We start from the raw sequence: 21,405 nt of genomic DNA on the forward strand, positions 1-21,405 counted from the left end.
AGATGCCACTTGCCACCAGTTTGGCCATATTTCAGAGCTGCAACATCACTGGAGTGCCCAAAAGCACAAGGTGTGCAATACTCAGAGACATGGCCAAGGTAAGAAAGGCTGAAAGACGACCACCACTGAACAAGACACACAAGCTGAAACGTCAAGACTGGGCCAAGAAATATCTCAAGACTGATTTTTCTAAGGTTTTATGGACTGATGAAATGAGAGTGAGTCTTGATGGGCCAGATGGATGGGCCCGTGGCTGGATTGGTAAAGGGCAGAGAGCTCCAGTCCGACTCAGACGCCAGCAAGGTGGAGGTGGAGTACTGGTTTGGGCTGGTATCATCAATGATGAGCTTGTGGGGCCTTTTCGGGTTGAGGATGGAGTCAAGCTCAACTCCCAGTCCTACTGCCAGTTTCTGGAAGACACCTTCTTCAAGCAGTGGTACAGGAAGAAGTCTGCATCCTTCAAGAAAAACATGATTTTCTTGCAGGACAATGCTCCATCACTCGCGTCCAAGTACTCCACAGCGTGGCTGGCAAGAAAGGGTATAAAAGAAGAAAATCTAATGACATGGCCTCCTTGTTCACCTGATCTGAACCCCATTGAGAACCTGTGGTCCATCATCAAATGTGAGATTTACAAGGAGGGAAAACAGTACACCTCTCTGAACAGTGTCTGGGAGGCTGTGGTTGCTGCTGCACGCAATGTTGATGGTGAACAGATCAAAACACTGACAGAATCCATGGATGGCAGGCTTTTGAGTGTCCTTGCAAAGAAAGGTGGCTATATTGGTCACTGATTTGTTTTTGTTTTGTTTTTGAATGTCAGAAATGTATATTTGTGAATGTTGAGATGTTCTATTGGTTTCACTGGTAAAAATAAATAATTGAAATGGGTATATATTTGTTTTTTGTTAAGTTGCCTAATAATTATGCACAGTAATAGTCACCTGCACACACAGATATCCCCCTAAAATAGCTAAAACTAAAAACAAACTAAAAACTACTTCCAAAAATATTCAGCTTTGATATTAATGAGTTTTTTGGGTTCATTGAGAACATGGTTGTTGTTCAATAATAAAATTAATCCTCAAAAATACAACTTGCCTAATAATTCTGCACTCCCTGTATGTGTAAAGATGTATGTGCACACATACATACATATAAACACACACACATATATATATATATATATATATATATATATATATATATATATATATATATATATATATACACACACACACACATATGTGCGCGTGTACTGTATGTATACTTTTGGGTCCTTGACCTTGAAATATGCAATATAATTTTAATACATTTTATTATGTTTTAAAGTGTTTTGAATACAAATACTTTAAATTCCTATATTCTTCACTTGAGAAAAATTTTCTTATATTGAAATAGATATTTATATATATATATATATATACACAAAATATATAGCAAAACAGACCGCACTCCAGACGTAAAAAGCAACAACCCAGGGTGCAGCAAAGGCTGTAAACAGCGGAAAAGGAAAGCACGCTCCAATGGGAATCTTTTTTAAAATAGTCACTTTATTGTAATAACAATAAAGTGACTATTTTGAAAAAGATTCCCATTGGAGTGCGCTTTCCTTTTCCACTATATACAAAATATATATATCTATATCTGTTCTGTATATATTCACGCACACACACATATATTTATATATATATAAAAAGATATATATATATATATATATATATATATATATATAAAAAGATATATATATAAATGTATAAAAATATATATTTTAAAGGGAAAAAAACATTAGCGCTGTTGATCTAGTGCAGTTTCGGGTTAGCGCACAAACGATAAAAGGAAAAGGTTTTTGGATGCAATATTTGAAGTCCTGAAGTTAGCGCACCTGAGTCTTTCGCTTAGACACTAACATTTTACTTTCAGCTTGTAATAATACCAGAGCTAACCCAACAGAGTTAATTGTTTACGTTAAGCTCAGTTAGCACTCACAACTCACGAGAGATAACAACAAAATTAGCGCGTCACTTGTAATCTGTCCCATAGTTATTTGAATGGATCTGGCCCACTGGTATATAAGTGAATATGAGTTTGTCACAACACTTCTTATACAAACTTTAACAGCACTGGTATACAACATAAAAGATCTGTTGACTTTCTTCATATTCTTTCTAATCAAGGAATAAGCACATGTGAATCAGGCAGTATGAAAATACAGAAGCAATGCAAATACCAAAGATGTCGGTGTAGCTGAATGTCACTGTGTTAATTTATTTTTACATAAATCCTATAAAAAGATTTTTTTCATAAGAACATGAATCTCGGCAAAAACACATGTCAAACTATTCTTGGTAGCAAATTAACTTGTAAACCCTTATATCCGTGTAGCCTTACAATCGAAACAATTAATGCGGTAATTGGGTATTGATTATCAAGGCACCAGTCCTTTTTAGTCTCAGATGCTTAAAATGAACATGAAATGTGACACATCAAAATTACTGGAGGTCTTGCGATGTTGTGACAACTGTTAGTAACATACCGAAAATTCTTCCTGAAACTTCAGGTTGTTATTTGTACAGAGCTCTTCAATGTGCTGAAGAAATCCTTTCTTGCTTATAGGCCTAAAAGTGAAAAAAAAAACAATTCTGAGGCATAAATTAGAATTTGTTATTAGTTGTTTACTAATGTGTAGAAACTTGAATTTGCATATAAAGAATGTATACTTTTATTTCTATATATCACATAGCTATTGGAATGAACTCAGGCTTAGAATTACATGGTTTCTCTCGAATAAGAAGTTTAAATACAGTAACCCGTATCACTTCACAAGCTAAAACACAGACGTGCAGGTTTCACCCCAGAGAGAGACAAAGCATTTCTCCAGTTACCAGGCAATTAGTCATGCTTTTATGATTTATTCTCAGGTTGAAGGTTGTCCTAGTAAATGTATGAAAAAAGCACCACACATTAACACTCATCACACTTCTAAATCCACAGGCACAGGAAAAAAATATCCTTTGTCAACTTACTTGAGTGATTTCCTATAACTAAGCAGCCTGCAATAGAAATAGTGTTAAATGTTACTGAATATTAACACAGCCAGAATGCAGTTATTTAAAGGGACAGTCTAATGCAAATGTGTTTTTGATCCAGATAACTGGGTTAAGCACATAGGTAATTCTGAAATGGCAATGCTTTCAGTTTTTGAGTAGGATCTTACTTATATGTTTAACCTCATTGTGGGGTTAAACAAAGGGGGTTGATCACAATCTTGAGCTAGTTTTCAATAAATAACGATTTCTGAACCTTGGCATAGTCTGTGTGCTTTTCCAGTGATCACATTCCTAAAATGCTTTGGCCATTAAAGGGATAGTCTAGTCAAAATTTAATGATTCAGAAAGAGCGTGCACTTTTAAGCAACTTTTTAATTTACTCCTATTATCAATTTTTCGTCATTCTCTTAGTATCTTTATTTGAAAAAGCTGGAATGTAAGCATAGGAGCCGGCCCATTTTTGGTTCAGCACCTGGGTAGCGCTTGCTGATTGGTATCTAAATGTAACCACCAATCAGCAAGCGCTACCCAGGTGCTGAACCAAAAATGGGCAGACTCCTAAGTTTATGTTCTTGCTTTTTCAAATAAAGATAGCAAGAAAATAAAGACAAATTGATAATAGAAGTAAATTAGAAAGTTGCTTAAAATTGCATGCTCTATCTGAATCACAAAAGTTTAATTTTGACTTTACTGTCCCTTTAATACCCCAGAAGCTGGAAATCTTTACCTGCTGAAAACATTATTAAATCATTATCTGCCTGGTAAATCTACTGATTTTGTGATCCAACCTGTATGTTGTTTGATTCCTTTAAATAGTGTGTAGTGATGCAATTAAGTGACGTGTGCAGTTAACCTGCTCTAAAGCCACAGGTATGTATTTTTAAGGGATTTGAACAGGGGCATTATCAGTATTGTGGGCATTTCTTTATGTTGGGTTATTTATTCTGCTAATTCTTATTAGTATAATAAAGTTTATTATTAATTTCCTTTTAATTGTAATTGATTAAGAAGGTAGAGCTAATATCTGTTTGTGACTTTGCTTTCTAATGTGAATTTTGTTCATGCAAAAAAATTAAATCATTTCCATTGCAAAACTTCTTGGGGTACTTGATAATATGCTTAAAAGTGTTGTCTGAAGTTAAAACTCTTTTAGCATTAGAATTAAATAATTTAAAAAACATGAATTTTGATTGTGATCAGCAAAATAGGACTGGCATGTTAAGTATAGGGCCAGAGGCGATAATGAAATGGTGCTACTGATAAGCAATAAAAATGGCTGACTTTGATCATGTCAACTTAGAAAACAACTGATTTGCAGCTACTATGCCAAAAATGATCAAACGATAGATTGTGATTAATCCCATAATTAGATAAAGTAATTAATGGAAAAATGACATGTGCTGATGAATTAGAGCATGTAACATTTGCATTAGCATGCCCCTTGTATGGATAAAGTCTACATGCTGCTAAATCACGTCACGATACAATATTAAGTAATGTAAAACATCACATGCCGAACCCCATCAATTCTTTATTAAAGGGACAGTCTAGTCAAAATTGAACTTTCATGATTCAGATAGGGCATGCAATTTTAAACAACTTTCCAATTTACTTCTATTATCTAATTTGCTCAATTCTTTAGATATTTGTTGAAGAAATAGCAATGCACATGTGTGAGCCAATCACACAAGGCCTCTATGTGCAGCAACCAATCAGCAGCTACTGAGCATATCTAGATATGCTTTTCAGCAAGTGATATCAAGAGAATGAATCAAATTAGATAATAGAAGTAAATTAGAAAGTTGTTTAAAATGACATGCTCTTTCTAAATCATGAATGAAAAAAATTGGGTTTCATGTCCCTTTAAGTTTAAAAAGAATTAAAACAGCACTGTTCAAATGAACCTTTTCTACAAAGTTTAAAAAATAAAGTAATTACATGTGTACTCAAACCATACAGTGTGTTAGACATTTTGGGAAGAATCGATCCACAACTTTTATGAAGTTGCTGTGTTTTGTGTTTTTCTTCTACCAAACGCATATTTATTTTAGTTTTAAGTAGGGCTCTATATGACTGGAAACTAAACTATTCAGCCTGGTTACAATGATTTACTACTCTCTATATATAGGCAGATAGATCTGTCTACACACAAACACAGATACATATATATAAACTGGGGGTATAGGTTAAATAGTGTTAGTGTATGTTTTTCCCATCCAAAACATTTTGAACAGGACAAGACAGACATTAGTTAAAACAGAATATAACATCTTACACCTTGACTAAATAATTTTTGACTGAATTGATGCAGACTAACAAATGTGTCTACATATGGAACATTGGTTTAATTCAATTTCAACCATATATACTACAAATCAAATTTATGGATATATGTTGCCAAATCCTACATTTTGATAGCTTTAAATGTATTAGCTTTTTTAAGGCTATGAACTAGTTTTAACTTTGGATACCCAATGTGTGGGATACAGTTTCATGTCTGGGTTTTCTAAGTCTAGCAAAAGTCTGGATTGAACTCAAATTACAGTTCACACATACAAAGAAAGAAGTTACGCATTTTTGTAGGCAAAACTGATGCATGTCACATGCTAATATAAATAGCAAGTTCCCTCTCAGTTTCAAAATGGTAAACTTAAAGCTAAAAAGTGCAAAGTAAAAAAAAAACACCCACAAAAAGCAAGTTTTAACAATCACTGCAAACACACACAAAATACAAGATGAGTAAAAAGATACAGAACTTTAGATGTTAAAGTCAAAGAACTACACAGATTTTGAGGGCATAGACAACAAAGCATGCACTGCCACTGATCTTACATGCAGACCAGCAGAACACCTACAGACACCACTCAATATTTACTAAAGCTCATTAGGACAAGCATAAGTGTGTTCTCAATAAATGTTTATCTCTGAATTGGCTAAACGTAATGTTGACTATGAGCTCATTAAGAGCCTTTTTTTGATAACCATGGGGGGGTAAACTACTGCTGTTTGACTTTTCTCAAACCTGTCATCAAACTCACTAAGTTTAAGGTAAGAAATTCTAGTCTCATCCAAGCATCTCACCTTCTAAAAATCAGAAGGGCAAGACATACTTTCCTGAAGATTGAAACGCTAAAGCCTATCAGTATTCACTACATGAGAAAAAAAGTGTTTATAAGGATATAGTGAAGAAAAAAATAAATAAACTGCTCCTTTGCACTATATCAGTTTATTTTATAAACCTAATAACTCTAACCATGAGCACTAGCCTTGTCCGGACACCTACATGATCCCCTAAACCAGTGTTTTTCAACCAGTGTGCCGTGGCACACTAGTGTGCCGTGAGAGATCCTCAGGTGTGCCACGGCAGACTGACAACAGTGTGACATATTTTTTAAACTTTGCTTGTTTTTTACTCCCAGTGCAGGGGTAGTTTGTAGGAGGAATGGCATAACAGCACAATACATATATATATATGCTGTATTAGGCTACAATATGTGATTTTTTTTTTAAATTTTGGGATGGTGGTGTGCCACAGGATTTTTTAATGTAAAAAAGTGTGCCACAGCAAAAAAAAGGTTAAAAATCAATGCCCTAAACCATAATACCCTTCCTTCAACTAAAGGAACACCCCTACAAGATTCCCCTCAAACTCCCACCATCCAAAAGACCTCACCATGCAGCCCCTCCATTACAAAATCACTTCAAAATGCTAAACCCCCTACATGAGTCAAAGAGATAGAGAATTAAAGAGAGAGACCTATATACAACTATATTAAACAATTAATTAATTTAATATGAATATGAATAATACTACTATTTAGAAAAAAAGAAGAAAAATGGCACATAAGATATGAATATAATAAACACAAACGGGGTGAAATATAATATTAAAGAGACATGAAACATGAAAATGTTTTTCAATTTTAAACAACTTTCCAAATTACTTCTATTATCTAATTTGCTTAATTCTTCTGATATCCTTTGTTGAAAAGCATATCTAAATAGGCTCAGGCGCTGCTGATTGGCTGCAAATAGATGCCTTGTGTTATTGGCTCACCCATGTGCATTCATATTTCTGCAACAAAGGATACCTAAAGAAGGAAGCAAATTAAATAATGGTAGTAAATTGGAATGTGGTTTAAAATAGAATTCCCTATTTGAATCATGAAAGAAAATGTTTTTGGGTTTAATGTCTCTTTAATGTTATTCTAGTTTTTCAGAACTGAATGCATGCAAGAAGAAAAGAAAGATTATTAGAAATCCAGAATAAATCAATAATAGACCACTTAGGAACAAGCTCGGTGAAAAAGGATAGAAAAATAACTATTTTGTTTCCTTAGACTCTCATGTTTCCCTTTAAATAAAGAACATATATTAAAAGTTGAATATTATATTTGAATTTTAATTCCCACAGACGTAATATTCGAATGTTAATATTCCAATATTAAAATGTTACAACTGTTAACATTATATATAACAAGGTAAGGTTTTTTTTTTGTATACTTTTTTTAACATAGTTTAAATTTTGTGCGATTCAGAGTTTAAATTTGAAGTTTTAAGTAAGGTCTTATACAACTTTATATTATCTTTTTAGTGTATTTGAAAACTATGTCTTGGGCTTCAGAAACATGTTGGGCTTTGCCGTATCATATTTTTAAAGTTTTTGTAAAAATATGAAAGCTTTTTTTATTCTTACGGCACATAGAGAAGATCTTCTGTATTTTACGTTAGAGAAGATTTTTAAATGACTTTTCTAGTTTTTTTAAATGTTCATCCTAAGTGGAGGACCAGAGTGTGCCTTAGATAAGCAGATCAATTTAAGCCTTACATGTGAGTGAGTTATTTTTCTGGAGTTACACACTAGCATTTGATAAAACACTGCTTTTCTCTGTTTTATTTTTGTAAGCCACTAGGGAACTTGCTAGCCCCCACTAGGCACCAAGTTTCATGGAGCAGTTGTGGAAAGACTGAGGGAGGCTGTACCAATCTTCAAGGTGAGCAATTATGAATTATTTGTATTTATATACTTTTGTACCAATTTTTGAATCTGAAATTATTGTAAAAATACAGTTTGTTTTTATAATAGGAATGTCTGTTCTTGAACAATGCTTTCTATTAGAGACACATACAAAAACTGCATTTTCTTAAGAAACTAACCAAGCATTACATACATTATTCTTAACTTACATATACACTTATCAAACACCATGATAACATTGACCATGTAGTGAAATCATAGGAATCTGGAGGGGGGGGGGGCAAGATGGGGCTAAACACCCCTCCCTTGAAATTTTGCACTTTATATCAAAGCATAACCACTGCTTTAAATCACTTTTTTGATGTTATCATTTTTTTTATATACAACATGTGTGCAACAAATAATTTTCTCCTGCTGCATATATTGGAGCATTTTATTCTTTTATGCCCCCCCTCTCCCCAGAAACATGTCTGTGGATGTCCATGAGTAGAATAACAATTATTAGAGATTTAGAACATTTAGAAGAAATTAGTATAGTATATGGTGAAGGCTAATGAAGGCTTACAGATACAATCTTTGGTGTTCAAGTTGTACTTTTGAAACAATCTTTGTTGTATTCTTAACCATATACTATAATTATAAATGTTCTTGCCTTGTGTTTCCATCTTGTGAAGTACTGAATGGAAACACTGGCTAATTTGAACACATATATATATAAAAAATTATATAGGAACACACTTTCTTCTTTAGAATAGCAACTTACTGGATGACATATATGTCCTTGCGTCTAAAGAAAAATGAAGAATATCTGGAAATAAAGATTCATTAAAAATATATATATATTTATTTGATGTAACTCAAAGATTTTTCTTTTTTTTAAGAAAAATACTGATTCAAAATATTAAAATATTAGGTTCAAATATAGGAAATATTTGTTTATTGAGTAGATGTTGACTTTTTTGAAAGATTGGTGAGACTTTGGGCTATTACATGACTAAGTTATCACCATAATACCCTTATTAATAGGTAGAAAATAACATTTTAATAGTGCGCTATAATGTTTATCTCTCACATTTTAGATTCAAGAAGCTATTACTCACAGTATAAACAAAACTTTTATATCGCTATTTTATTTATAGAGAGAAAGTTTAGTGACAGCATAGATACTGTTGGTTAGAACTAAACATTTGGTGGAATTGTGATAATATGGCTTAGACTGAAAGTGACAACTTCATCTTGGGCATTTCCCCCTCTGTAAAACTTTTAGACAGAAGAGTGTGCTTTTGATCCAGGGTTTCATTTTAACAAGGAAACCATAAATTCAGGAATATACTCTAGTCATTAATAAACTGAGCCATTAAAGCAATCTATAATCAAGTGGTGCTATGGTTAAATTTCTAAGGACTAAAGAGGTTATTACATTTAGAATTTGTGGATATGTAAAAACTTTACAAACCTCGAGACCTTCCTCACAATAAAGAGTCTGAACTAGAACACAAGTCCAATTTTTTTAAAAGAGGATAATGAAGAATTATATTCCAAAATAAGTGAGAAATAGTGTGGAAGATGTTACAGTTATTGAAATTCATAGAAAGAATATTTTTTAAAGAATCATATTAATTGTGATATTGTACTTAATTGGAGAATGTTGAGAGTTCACTAATCTGAGGATTTCCAGAAAAAAAAAAAATACATGTAGAAGCCTATCAAAGGAACCTGGAAAGGCTCTATCTTAGATCAACTTATTCTAATTGAAATATGCTATTTTTATGCCTTGTAGAGAATGACTGAAGGGAGTTCTGTTTGAAAAAGTAAGGACTTAATCTTGATGATTGAGGATCTTTCCCTGAGATGGGAACATGTTCTTTATTACCAAAAGTGTTACTTGTATAGAGAAAGACTACACATGTTGGATTTGGGTCCGGAATCAGCTGATCAGTGATGTAACCAAAGAATTCTTTTAGAAACATTTGTAGCAGCAAAATAATTATTGCCCTTTTTAGCTTCAGCCAGAAATACAATAGAGATTCTTATAGTGCCTAAGCTGAGTTACCCGCAACAACGCCCCTGGATAGTCCTGCATGCTTTACTTCAGAAGTTTTAAATGCCCTACATAGCTAGAGGATGGCTTTGTTTTCTTTTTTGTCTCAAAGAAAACAAGGATTAGACTTTATCTTGCATTATATAGAGTTTTGGGAACCAAAAAATCTTCAGCAGAGAAAAACTCAAGTTTGGGATATTTATTCAGCAAACATAAAAACTCAGTACGATAAAGCTTGGGAAGTTTGTCATGGAGCAGAAGTGATCTCTATGAATTATACCATTTAGACTTGAAGGACCAAAGTAGCAAATGTTGGGTATTCTTGATGAAGAGTCAGATGACCAGCATACCAATCTTCCCCAACAATCCAAGCAGATGTAACTTAATGATTTACTTGATTTCAGAAATCATGTGATCCAAAAATTTGAAAAAAAAAGCAATAGGCTTAGTATGTTTCAAGAAAATAGCATTAATATACATTTCTGAAATAAAAAAATAAATGTCATACTTATCCAGAGGAGGAACTGAGCTTATGACAACGGAAGCAAAAGATCAATATATGGACTACAACATTTTTATCCTTCCATGCCAAATATTAACTGAGCCAAAGTGAAAACAATTTACCACTGAGTTGGAAAAAATAATAATTAAAAAAATCTAAGAAACAAAAATACTATAAAAGGAAAAGAACAAGTAAAAGAAAAAAATAGAGTAATCAATAATTCTTATAATAGGTCTGAAGCTACCAGGTGAAGGGAAGACTATTCTATAACTATTTCATGGAATTATTAATAAAAAAAATGCAATCTGGTTATCAAAGGGTACACACATGTACAGAACCAAAACAAATTGCCCGCCCAGAATATCTGCTGTATCTATATGAAAAAAGAGAAACTTCAAACCCTACAGAGAACATTAGGAGGAAATTACAAAAAAAGCAAATTACAAAAAAAAGTTTCATATGATGAAGAAGTACACCATCCATATTCAACTTCTTAGAAAGAGGTTAAGATACACCATTACAATCTAGTATAAACTAATACTACTATTAACATAAAAGTGTGTTTGTAATTTAACTGCTCATTATTCCATATACAGAATTATAAGATACCAGAAAAAAAAATCAAATTATTAGATTTCTATGAAATTCTTAACAAGTACATTTCTGGTATGTTGTTTTATTGACTGTACCTTTTGTTTGTACGCTTATAGCTGAAATTAAAACGATGAATATCTAATGGTGTGTTTCACAGGATCAAGCTGGTATTAGATTTAGTACTTTAGACCTTAAAATACACCTGTAAATCCTCATTAGCAAATGCAATATAATATTCAGTTATTCTTATTTATAGAACTAAAATACATTAGAATAGTTTATTATAGTTATTCTAGTTCATTATTAAATTCATGCCTTAAAAACACGCTACAATTGGCATGCTAAACGTCTGCATTTTTTTTACATTGGTAAGTAAAAGAATATTAATAAAGGTGCAAGTTAAATGTATTTGGATGCATGTTTTGCTTCAAGTTGTCTTTTCTTGTAAAGTTCTATAAGATAAATCTTAGAGAAGAAACTTGTTTGAAAAAAAAAAAAACAGCCTAAAGTGCTCATCATTCCTCAAATTAACCTTGCTCTGTCAGATGTTATTGAAGTCAATGATTCAAAGCTATAGGGCGATAAAAATGACCTCTTGACATAGGTGGCCTACAAGCAGGGCTGACATGTTCAGATGATGTTTCTTGAATAGAATTCGACAAGTCACTTAATACCTTTTAAGTTTACCAACAAAGAAAGATAAATGCTTATCAATCCAATATTTGTTCTGTTCTGTAGCAATGCTATGGGGATATTTCTAATTTCTAAAGCATGGTAAGATCAGTTTTTGAAAAAGTTAAAACTTTTCTAAACTTTATTAGTATTATTTCTCTAAGCAAATTTTTAAAGCTTATCAAATGTTATGCTTTGATGACCAAATATTTCTGTTTTTCAGAACAAATAGTTTCTGCTTCTAAAAACGCATTTTATCTTCTTTTTATTTGATATATGACTCAAAACATTTGATATTATAGTGGAAAATTAAAGGTTTAAAATCTGAGCAATCCCATGTAGTATTTGAGTAACATAGAATTGAAGTAACCAACTAAAATTGTAATTTAACCTCTAGATTTAAATTTGTAACAACATATGAATAATGGGTCTACTATATGTTTTATACTATGTGTGGAACTGTATTCATATATTTCAATAAGAAAATATTTAAATGGACAGTAAAGTCCAAATTTAAACTTTTATGATTCAGACAGACCATGTTATTTTAAACAGCTTCCAAATTTAATTATATTATGCAATTTGTTTTGTCCTTTTGATATCCTTTGTTGAAAAGTATATATAGGTAGGCACAAGAGCACCAATGCACTACTGGGAGCTAGCTGGTGACTGATGGCTGGACATAAATGCCTCATGCCATTGGCTCACCTGATGTGTTCATCCAGTTCTCAGCAGTACATTGCTGAGAATGAAGCAAATCTGTTAATATAAGTAAATTGGAAAGTTGTTTTAAATTGTATGCTCTATCTGAATTATTTGAAATAGAATTTCTGGGTCCCACAAATGTTGTAAAGAAATTGTAAACAATAAAAATGCTTTAGGCCTAAATGATTTTTAAAAAACTTACATTATTTACCAACGCTACAGATTAGCACTATACAAATAAATGATAGTCAGGGCCGCCACTAGAAATTTTGGGGCCCCTGACTTAACCATTGATCAGGCCCCCCCCCTCCTTTGACATGTGCAATTTTTGACCAAGTGACTAAAACGTATATGCACTTTATTCTTAATTGTCTATTTAAACTTGGAAATGTTGTAAAGGTAGAAACATACACTGAAACACACACACACACTCACACATAAGGATTCACATACAGACACTCTAGCAAACACGCAAAGAAACTCAGACACAGACACCCAAACAGACACTTAGCACTTGTTTACATTGCCCTGACAAGTAATGAGGTAAACTACAGATTTGTAAAAAAAGGAGATTTAGAAAACAAAATATGGAGTTCTGATTATCTTTTTGCAAAGGAAGATGCCAACTAAATGATGACAACAGCTTTACAGTGGCTGAAAGGAAGGGCCCTGAACTGCCTAAACAATAATTTAAAGGTTAAATGGTAGATTGGTGACTTCCGGAAAGGTCTCATAAGTCTCAAAGTCTGTAGAAAGATGTGAATAATCAGTAGTAAGGTCAAAATGTCCTAAAAAGGAACATACAATGGACACCCACACACAAACTCAAACTTGCACATACACCCAAGGAAACACCAACAGAGACAGCCTCAGAAAACACACAAAGACATACACACACACACACACAGAGACACCCACAGAAAACACATAAAGACATACATACACACCCTCACTGAGACATCCACAGAAAATACACACCCTCACAGAGACATCCACAGAAAATACACACCCTCACAGAGACATCCATAGAAAACACAGACATACATACACACACACACACACACACACACCCTCACATAGACATCCACAGAAAACACAGACATACACACCCACCCTCACAGAGGCATCCAGAGAAAATACACAAAGACAAACACATGCCCACCCTCACAGAGACACCCATAGAAAAAGCTCAAAAACATATGCACACACCCTCACAGACATCCACAGAAAATGCACAAAGATATACACACCCACCCTCGCAGAGATACCAACAGAAAAAAAATACATACACACTTATAGAGACACAAATCAAAGCACAAAGACATAAACACATACACCCACAGAAACACTCAAAGGAGGAAACATTTATGCACCTTGCATCCCCTAAATCAACAGTGTGTGACATGCATGATAAAAAAAATGCAGAAATTAAGAGATCATATTTGTAAATGTGCAAACAAAAATAATTCTGTGAATTCAAAATTGTACATTAATGATCTGGGTAGATGGCTAGATGAAGAAAAGTACTTTTAAAAGGTTGACATATGTTTGTTTGATATTTTCCCCATTTTCCCCAACCAAGAGCACCACTTCAAATATAGTGTACAAATGTTCCCATCTGTCAGCTGTACTTGTGGATTTTGAAAATGCTGTACTCTATATGGTCTTGGTGGAACCATAAGCTGTGGTACTCATACCATTAGATCTGGTTAAATGCAGGATTTAAGCTTGTTGGTATGCATTTCAAAATTAAGTCAGCTGTAGAGTAAACTGAACAGTTTTAAGTTAACCTGTCTCATTTCCAACACTGAGCAATCTTAGTCTGAGAGTATAACATGTTATGCAGATGTAAAAATCTTAGATAAAATGCCTCCTTGTATCTGAAAAGTCCTTGCATAAAGGGGCAGTAAACTGGAATATAATATATATAATTTGTGTATTGAGGAGGAAACATTTCTGCATGGTAGAATTTCTACAGCATTGTCAAATAATCATAAATACACTGCTGCTAAAAAAAAATTGTTTTTATGGACCCCTGGCCCCACCATACAACTACTACCACACTGAAGTTACAATCTTAAATTGCACAAAGAAATAAAAAACATTTGCTAAGTAATTCCTACCTCCTCTGCAAATGAAAGTGATCTGCCGTCTGACTCAGGCACACACTCTACAAACAAAGTGCAAAGTCTGTCTCACACTGTGCATAGTAGTTTAGTGCACACTCAGAAATCCTCTCAAATGCTAATACTTTACTCCTTGTAATAACATTTCCCATGCTCAATTAGCACTCTGCTGTAGTACCCACTGGTGGCTGCCAAAATTTAAAAAAAAAATTTTTTTTTTTTACTTCTTGCCTCATGGGGCCCCTTAGCCCATTGGGCCCCTTAGCCCATTGGGCCCCTGACAGGAGTCACCCCTGTCACCCCTTGATGGCGGCCCTGATGATAGTACATAATAATAATAATATTGCTTATGTATTAAATGGCAACTTAATTTTTTTTTTTTTTACTCAAATTTAAACAAACATATTTAAAAATTCCTCTTAGCAGGCTAAGAAAAAAATCATAAACGATCCGGGGAAGCAGTAAATAAATGCAAAGCCATGAAAACCTGCATAAGATATTACGATGTATTAGTAAAGAGTATTTCTGCAGTATGACATCAGATGCCTGTAAGGTAAACAAGAGGGACTACTTAGACAATTATTGTAATCAGTCTATAATGGAATTAACTTGTTTGATTTGTTGAAGGTCTTTAAAGAAGAATTAAAAAAAAAAAAATCTTTACAATTGTACCAATAGTGTATATTTAATTTTTGTTTTAAAAAACTTTTAAACTTTTTAAATACAGTCTTTTTTTGTTACATTTTGTTATGTTTTTTGTTTTTGTATGAATAGAAAATACCTTGTAGACAACAATGTAATAAAAAACACCTATTGAATTATAAAAATACATAATATATACACAATTAATAATCCATGGCAAATATGCACATAAATAATAATCCAATTAAATTAAGAACTACATCTGGAGGGGGAAACATTCACCGTTTTAAATTTGTTGGTGTAGAATAATTTGTACTGGAATAGTTTAATAGTGAGATGTTTTTAAAGTTCAAAAGTGTTAGTGCTTGAAAAGTGTTACAAAAACCCAGGTCAGGCTTTGAAAGTGGATATCAGAGACTTGTGTAATTAAGAACAGCACAAACACTTCCAAACAAGTTAAGGTCATAATGGGGTCATGACTTGGGATCTTTTGGACTACTGTTTTGACAAATAAATGTGCTTACCGTGTTAATCTCTCATCCTTCAGCTCCAAGTCTGCCACTGTAATCAACTGATCTATCTTGAATTTAGTGTCGGTAGTTTCTGCCTCCCGTGGGGAATAGGTCCCTCCCTCTTTCTGTTTCTGTCTAATTCTAAATAAAAATTAGAACCATCATTTACCACACAAGTTGTAATCTGATTTGCCTGCAGCAGCATACAAATGATAAAACCAAGCGTCATATAGCAGGTACAATAAATAGACAAGAGAGAGATGGCAGATTGGAATTACAGGTCCATGCCCCTTAAAGATTTTTTTTTTTAACAAACAATAAATGAAGCCATATCTTTCCATGTCTCTTTTTGGACTCCTTGCACAAGCATATATATTAAAATTAGCGACACCACTAGTTTCCTCAAGTTTAAAGAGCTGAGTTGAGCAGCAAGCTCGGCTGATTGGATCAGCACCAGTTTCTGCAGTGCTCTGCAGGTCAGGGCTGGTACTTCTACTATGTGTTGCAGGGTTACACACAGAATGGTGTCAAAAAGGCAAGTGTGTGTGATTCATTGTACATACATTTGACATAAGAATTCAAATCTAAATGATCAAATATATGGATTTTTTTTAGAATAAAATTTTTTAATTACAACTACAATTTTTTTTTTTTTGGAAGTACAATCTTGTTTTTTGGAATTACACTTTTGTTTCTTGGAAATACAATACAATTTATTCTTTTGGAAGTAAAAAATTTTTTTTTGAATTACACTTCCAGTATGTGTCAAAACATCATTCACTTCAGTAGAACAAGCTGCTCTTTTGCTTTCAATTAAATGTGGAGAAATGGCTGACAATCCCAACACATTAACATCTCAGGTAAACTTTTTAACATTTATCATGTAACATACAACATGGCTTAGCATGCCAGAAGTGATTACTCTCATTTGCATTATACAACACTATACAGAGGAATATTGATTTTGACATTTTAATTAAAGTTTTCATGGTAGCAGCAAAAACTTACTGTAGCATGTGGTCTTCTTTAAGAGTATGTTTTACCATACAATGTGCTTTATCATACCCAAAGTACTTATTCTGCCTTGTTTTCTATTAATAATTAACTAAGGGATATTCATTTTGATGATTTAATCACAGTTTTTATATTAACAGCTTTTCTTCTCCACATTTAATTGAAAGCAAAAGAGCAGCTTACTTCCCGGACAAACTACTGGAGTGAATGCTTTAACATCACAAGTCCTTTAGCAAAATGGGAACTAGATTTATTTTTTATAGTGTTTTGGCATAAACTAGAAGTATAATTAAAAAAAAATAATTGTATTGTATTTCCAAAATACAAAAGAATAAATCCCAAAAAACTAAATTTTTGCTTACCTGATACATTTCTTTCTTTCCAGGTATGGAGTACGCAACGTCATCAATTACTACAGGGAATATAACTCCTGGCCAGCAGGAGGAGGCAAAGAGAACCACAGCAAAGCTGTTAAATATTACTCCCCTTCCCAAAATCCCCAGTCATTCGACCAAAGGGAAATGGAAAAAAGGAATAACATAAAGGTGTAGAGGTGCATAAGGTTTAGTAAAAAAAAATAACTGTCTTTAAGATAAGGGAGAGGCCGTGGACTCTCCATATCCGGAAATAAATTTATCAGGTAAGCATAAATTTAGTTTTCTTTCCTAAGATATGGAGAGTCCACAACGTCATCAATTACTAGTGGGAACCAATACAAGAAAGGCAGACCTAAACAGAAGGCACCACCTCTTGAAGAACCTTTCTCCCAAAAGAAGCCTCAGCCGAGGCAAAAGTAACAAATTTGGAAAATTTGGAAAAATATGCAGAGAAGACCAAGTTGCAGTCTGTCAAATCAGTTCCACAGAAGCTTCATTTTTGAAAGCCCAAGAAGAGGACACAGCCCTCGTGGAATGAACCTTAATTCTCTCAAGAGGCTGCTAACCAGCAGTCTCAGAAGCAAAACAAATAATACTTCTCAACCAGAGAGAAAGAGAAGTAGCAGTAGCTTTCTGACCTTTATGCTTTCCAGAGAAACAAAAAAACAGGACAGAAGACTGGCGAAAATCCTTAGTCGCCTGTAGATAAAATTTTAAAGCATGCACAACATCCAAATTGTGCAACAAATGAGACATTATGAGAAGAAGAATTTGGACATAGAGAAGGAAAAACAACAATTTCCTGATTAATATTTCTATCTGAAACCACTTTCTGAAGAAAACCTAACTTAGAAAGAAGAACCGCCTTATCAGCATGAAAAATAAGATAAGGTGAATCACACTGCAAAGTAGAGAGTTCCGAGACTTTCCAAGCAGAAGATATAGCCATAAGAAACAAAACTTTCCAAGATAACAACTTAATATCTTTGGAATGCAATGGCTCAAACGGAGCCTGCTGCAAAACTATAAGAACAAGGTAAAGGCTCCAAGGAGGAGCAACAGACTTAAACAAAGGCCTGATTCTGACCAGGAAAAATGCAAAAATCGGACCCTTCAGAGTACTGACTGACAAACCGTTCTCCAGAACTTCCTGGAAAAGGACAAAATCCTAGGAATCCTGACCCTACTCCAAGAGTAACCCTTGGATTCACACCAAGAAAAGTATATACGCCAGACCTGATGGTAAATCTTTCTAGTAACAGGCTTGTGAGCCTGAATCATGGTCGCAATGACTGACTCAGAAAACCCACGCTTAGCCAGAACTAAGTGTTCAATCTCCAAGCAGTTAGCTTCAGAAAAACAAGGTTTGGATAAAGGATTAGACCCTGAGTTAGAAGGTCCTTCCTCAGAGGAAACCTCCAAGGTGGCAAAGATGACACCTTTACTAGGTCTGCATACCAGATCCTGTGAGGCCATGCAGGAACTATTAGAAATACCAATGCTCTCCCCCATTTGATACGAGCAATGACTCGTGGAAAGAGCGCAAACAGAGGAAACCGGAATGCCAGACCGAAATCCCAAGGAACCGCCAGATCATGTATCAGGGCGGCTTGCGGATCTCTCGACCTTGAACTGTACCTTGAAAGTTTAGAGACCTGCCTAGACGTCATCAGATCAAAAACCAGCACCCCCCATTTGAGGGTGAAATGTCTGTCTGCTCAGGCAATCTACTTCCCAGATATCCAGTCCAGGAATGTGGAAGTCAGATAGACAACAATAGTGTGCTACCACCCACTGATAAACCAAACCATCTCCTACATGGCTAAGGAACCCCGAGTTCCTCCCTGGTAGTTGATATAGGCCCCTGAGGTGATGTTGTCCTACAGGAACCTGACAAACCAGGCAAAAGACAACTAAGGCCAAGCCATCAGAGCATGGAAAATTGCTCTCAACTCCAAGATGTTTATGGAGAAAGCAGACTCCTGTCGAGTCCATAGTCCCTGCACTTTTAACAAATCCCAGATTGCTCTCAGTCAAGCAGGCTGGCGTCCGCAGCCCAATCACCCAGGATGTACACTGGAAACATGTGCCCTGTATCAGATGCTCCTGAGAAGGCCACAACAGGATAGAATCTCTTGTCGACTTAATGGATCTATCCTCTGAGACAGATTCAAATGAACTCCGTTCCATTGTCTGAGCATGTATAACTGCAGAACTCTCAAATGGAATCGAGCAAAGGGAATGATGTCCATGAAAGTAACCATCAGTCCCAATATCCCTACATTGAGTAAAGAATTTTCTTACCTCTGTCAGAAAAATTTACATAGATAGGGAATCTATTATAGTCCCTAAGAAAACTACCCTTGTAAGCAAAACAAGGAAACTCTTCCAGAAGCAATGCCAAGAAAACCCACAGAACCACAAACTGATAGTGATTGTCCAAAGGGCAAATCACAGGAACGTAAAATGATTCCTGTGTTTGGGTCGTCATGAACTGACCCTCCTAGACCAAAGGAAGAATGGAACAAACAATTTCCATTTTAAAGGATAGTACCCTGAGCAACTGGAGAGACAATTAATCTAGAATGTGTCAAAAAATTCCCTCATTATTGGGAACCCTAAGCCCTGTTCCCTTACTGGAACTATCACTCTCAGGAAGGAAAAGTCCTGAACAAAGTTCAATAATGTCTCTCTTTATATCTGAACTGCAGATAAACAATTGGAATCTGCCCCTGGGAAGGAAAATTTTAAATACAATTCTGTAACCCTAAGATACTATGTCCACAGCCCAAGGATCTGGAACATCTCATATCTAAAAACTGAATTGGGTTCCAAGAAGACTTTCCTTTGAAGATAAGAAAGGTACTAAAAATACTCAGACATCCTGAAGGTCTGTTCTACTTGACTAGCAGTAGAAAATACAATTTTCCACTCATAAAATCAGAAATAATTTCTCCCAGACCATGGCCAAACAAGGACTTGTAAGGAAGCATCAAAGGCTAGGAATGCGAGGAAACATCAGGTGACCAAGATTTTAGCCACAACACCCTGTGGGCTAAGACAGAAAAGTCAGATATCTGGATTCCCAGACAAAATATTTGCATGGGAGTATCAGCAATAAAGGAATTTGCTAGTTTGAAAGCCTCAATCCTAACTTCGATCTCCAAAGAGTCTTCCAAATTGATTCAGACAATGCGTCTGAAATTCTTTTACAGATAAGCCCCTCTATAGGGATCATAGTTCTCCTAGCCAGAGTCAGGGACAGGAGACATCTTTTTAAGGACGGGAGACAGGGAAAAAAGTGCCCCTGGCTTCTTCCATTCCTGTGAACTAATCTCCGTTGCATGGTCTGGAACAGAAAACATCTCCACAGAAGAAGGGACATCATAGTATTTATTAATTTTACTAGATTTCATAGGGTTGACAGCGACAAGAGTATCGGAATCACCAAATCAGCCAATACCTCCTTTAACAGTACATGAAGATGTTCAAGCTTAAATCTGAAGTGAACTTCTTCAGTATCAGATAAAGGAATTATACTGTCCAAATCTGAGATTTCACCCTCAGAGGCTACCAATGTATCCTCTTTGTGTAGCAGGAGATAGAACAGAAACCTTACTATCTGAATCTCTAGTTTTCCTCTTGCGTATTCCCTTAAACATAGGAAAAGCAGATAGTGCCACAGATACCGCAGAAGATATATGTGCAGCAATCTCTGCAGGCAAATAAACTCCTCCAGGAGAATGAGAGAAAATGCAGGGCACTATATGTGTAGCCAATAAGGCTTGGGACATTTGAGGAAATAGCTGTGGCAATGCCTAAACAGCATCCTCCTGAGAGACATGAGACTCAGAAAATTAAAAATCAAAGACCTTTTTAAACAGGAGAAGCAAAAATGCATAGTAACACAATTCATGAATCAAGGGATAAAGAGCAGGACTCTTGCTCCATGACCAAACAAACAGAAAAAAGCACAAAATACTTTTTTTTTAAAATTTAAATGTATACGGAATTGTCTTAGTACTAATTATGTTTGCCAAGTCATAAATGTAATAGGGGCTATATGTGAATATTTTGTAAGCTTAATGTACAATATTAATGAACATGGCATTGATTGAGTTAATAAACAACAAGTGCGCTATAACTGAGTCATTTTGCCTGCTTGCAAGCGCATTATACAATAAAAAATTGC

General features: G+C 34.6%; 1 protein-coding gene across 1 annotated transcript in view; it reads right to left on the reverse strand.

The window, feature by feature from the left end:
- The window catches only part of PTPRQ (protein tyrosine phosphatase receptor type Q), a 538,955-nt gene that overhangs the window by 47,618 nt on the left and 469,932 nt on the right, over positions 1-21,405 (reverse strand). The window contains 3 exon segments of the mRNA XM_053719240.1: positions 2,537-2,618; positions 3,027-3,053; positions 15,835-15,963. Coding sequence (XP_053575215.1) covers positions 2,537-2,618; positions 3,027-3,053; positions 15,835-15,963 — 238 coding nt within the window.

This window comes from Bombina bombina, chromosome 6, assembly GCF_027579735.1.
Source record: "Bombina bombina isolate aBomBom1 chromosome 6, aBomBom1.pri, whole genome shotgun sequence".
Taxonomy (NCBI): domain Eukaryota; kingdom Metazoa; phylum Chordata; class Amphibia; order Anura; family Bombinatoridae; genus Bombina; species Bombina bombina.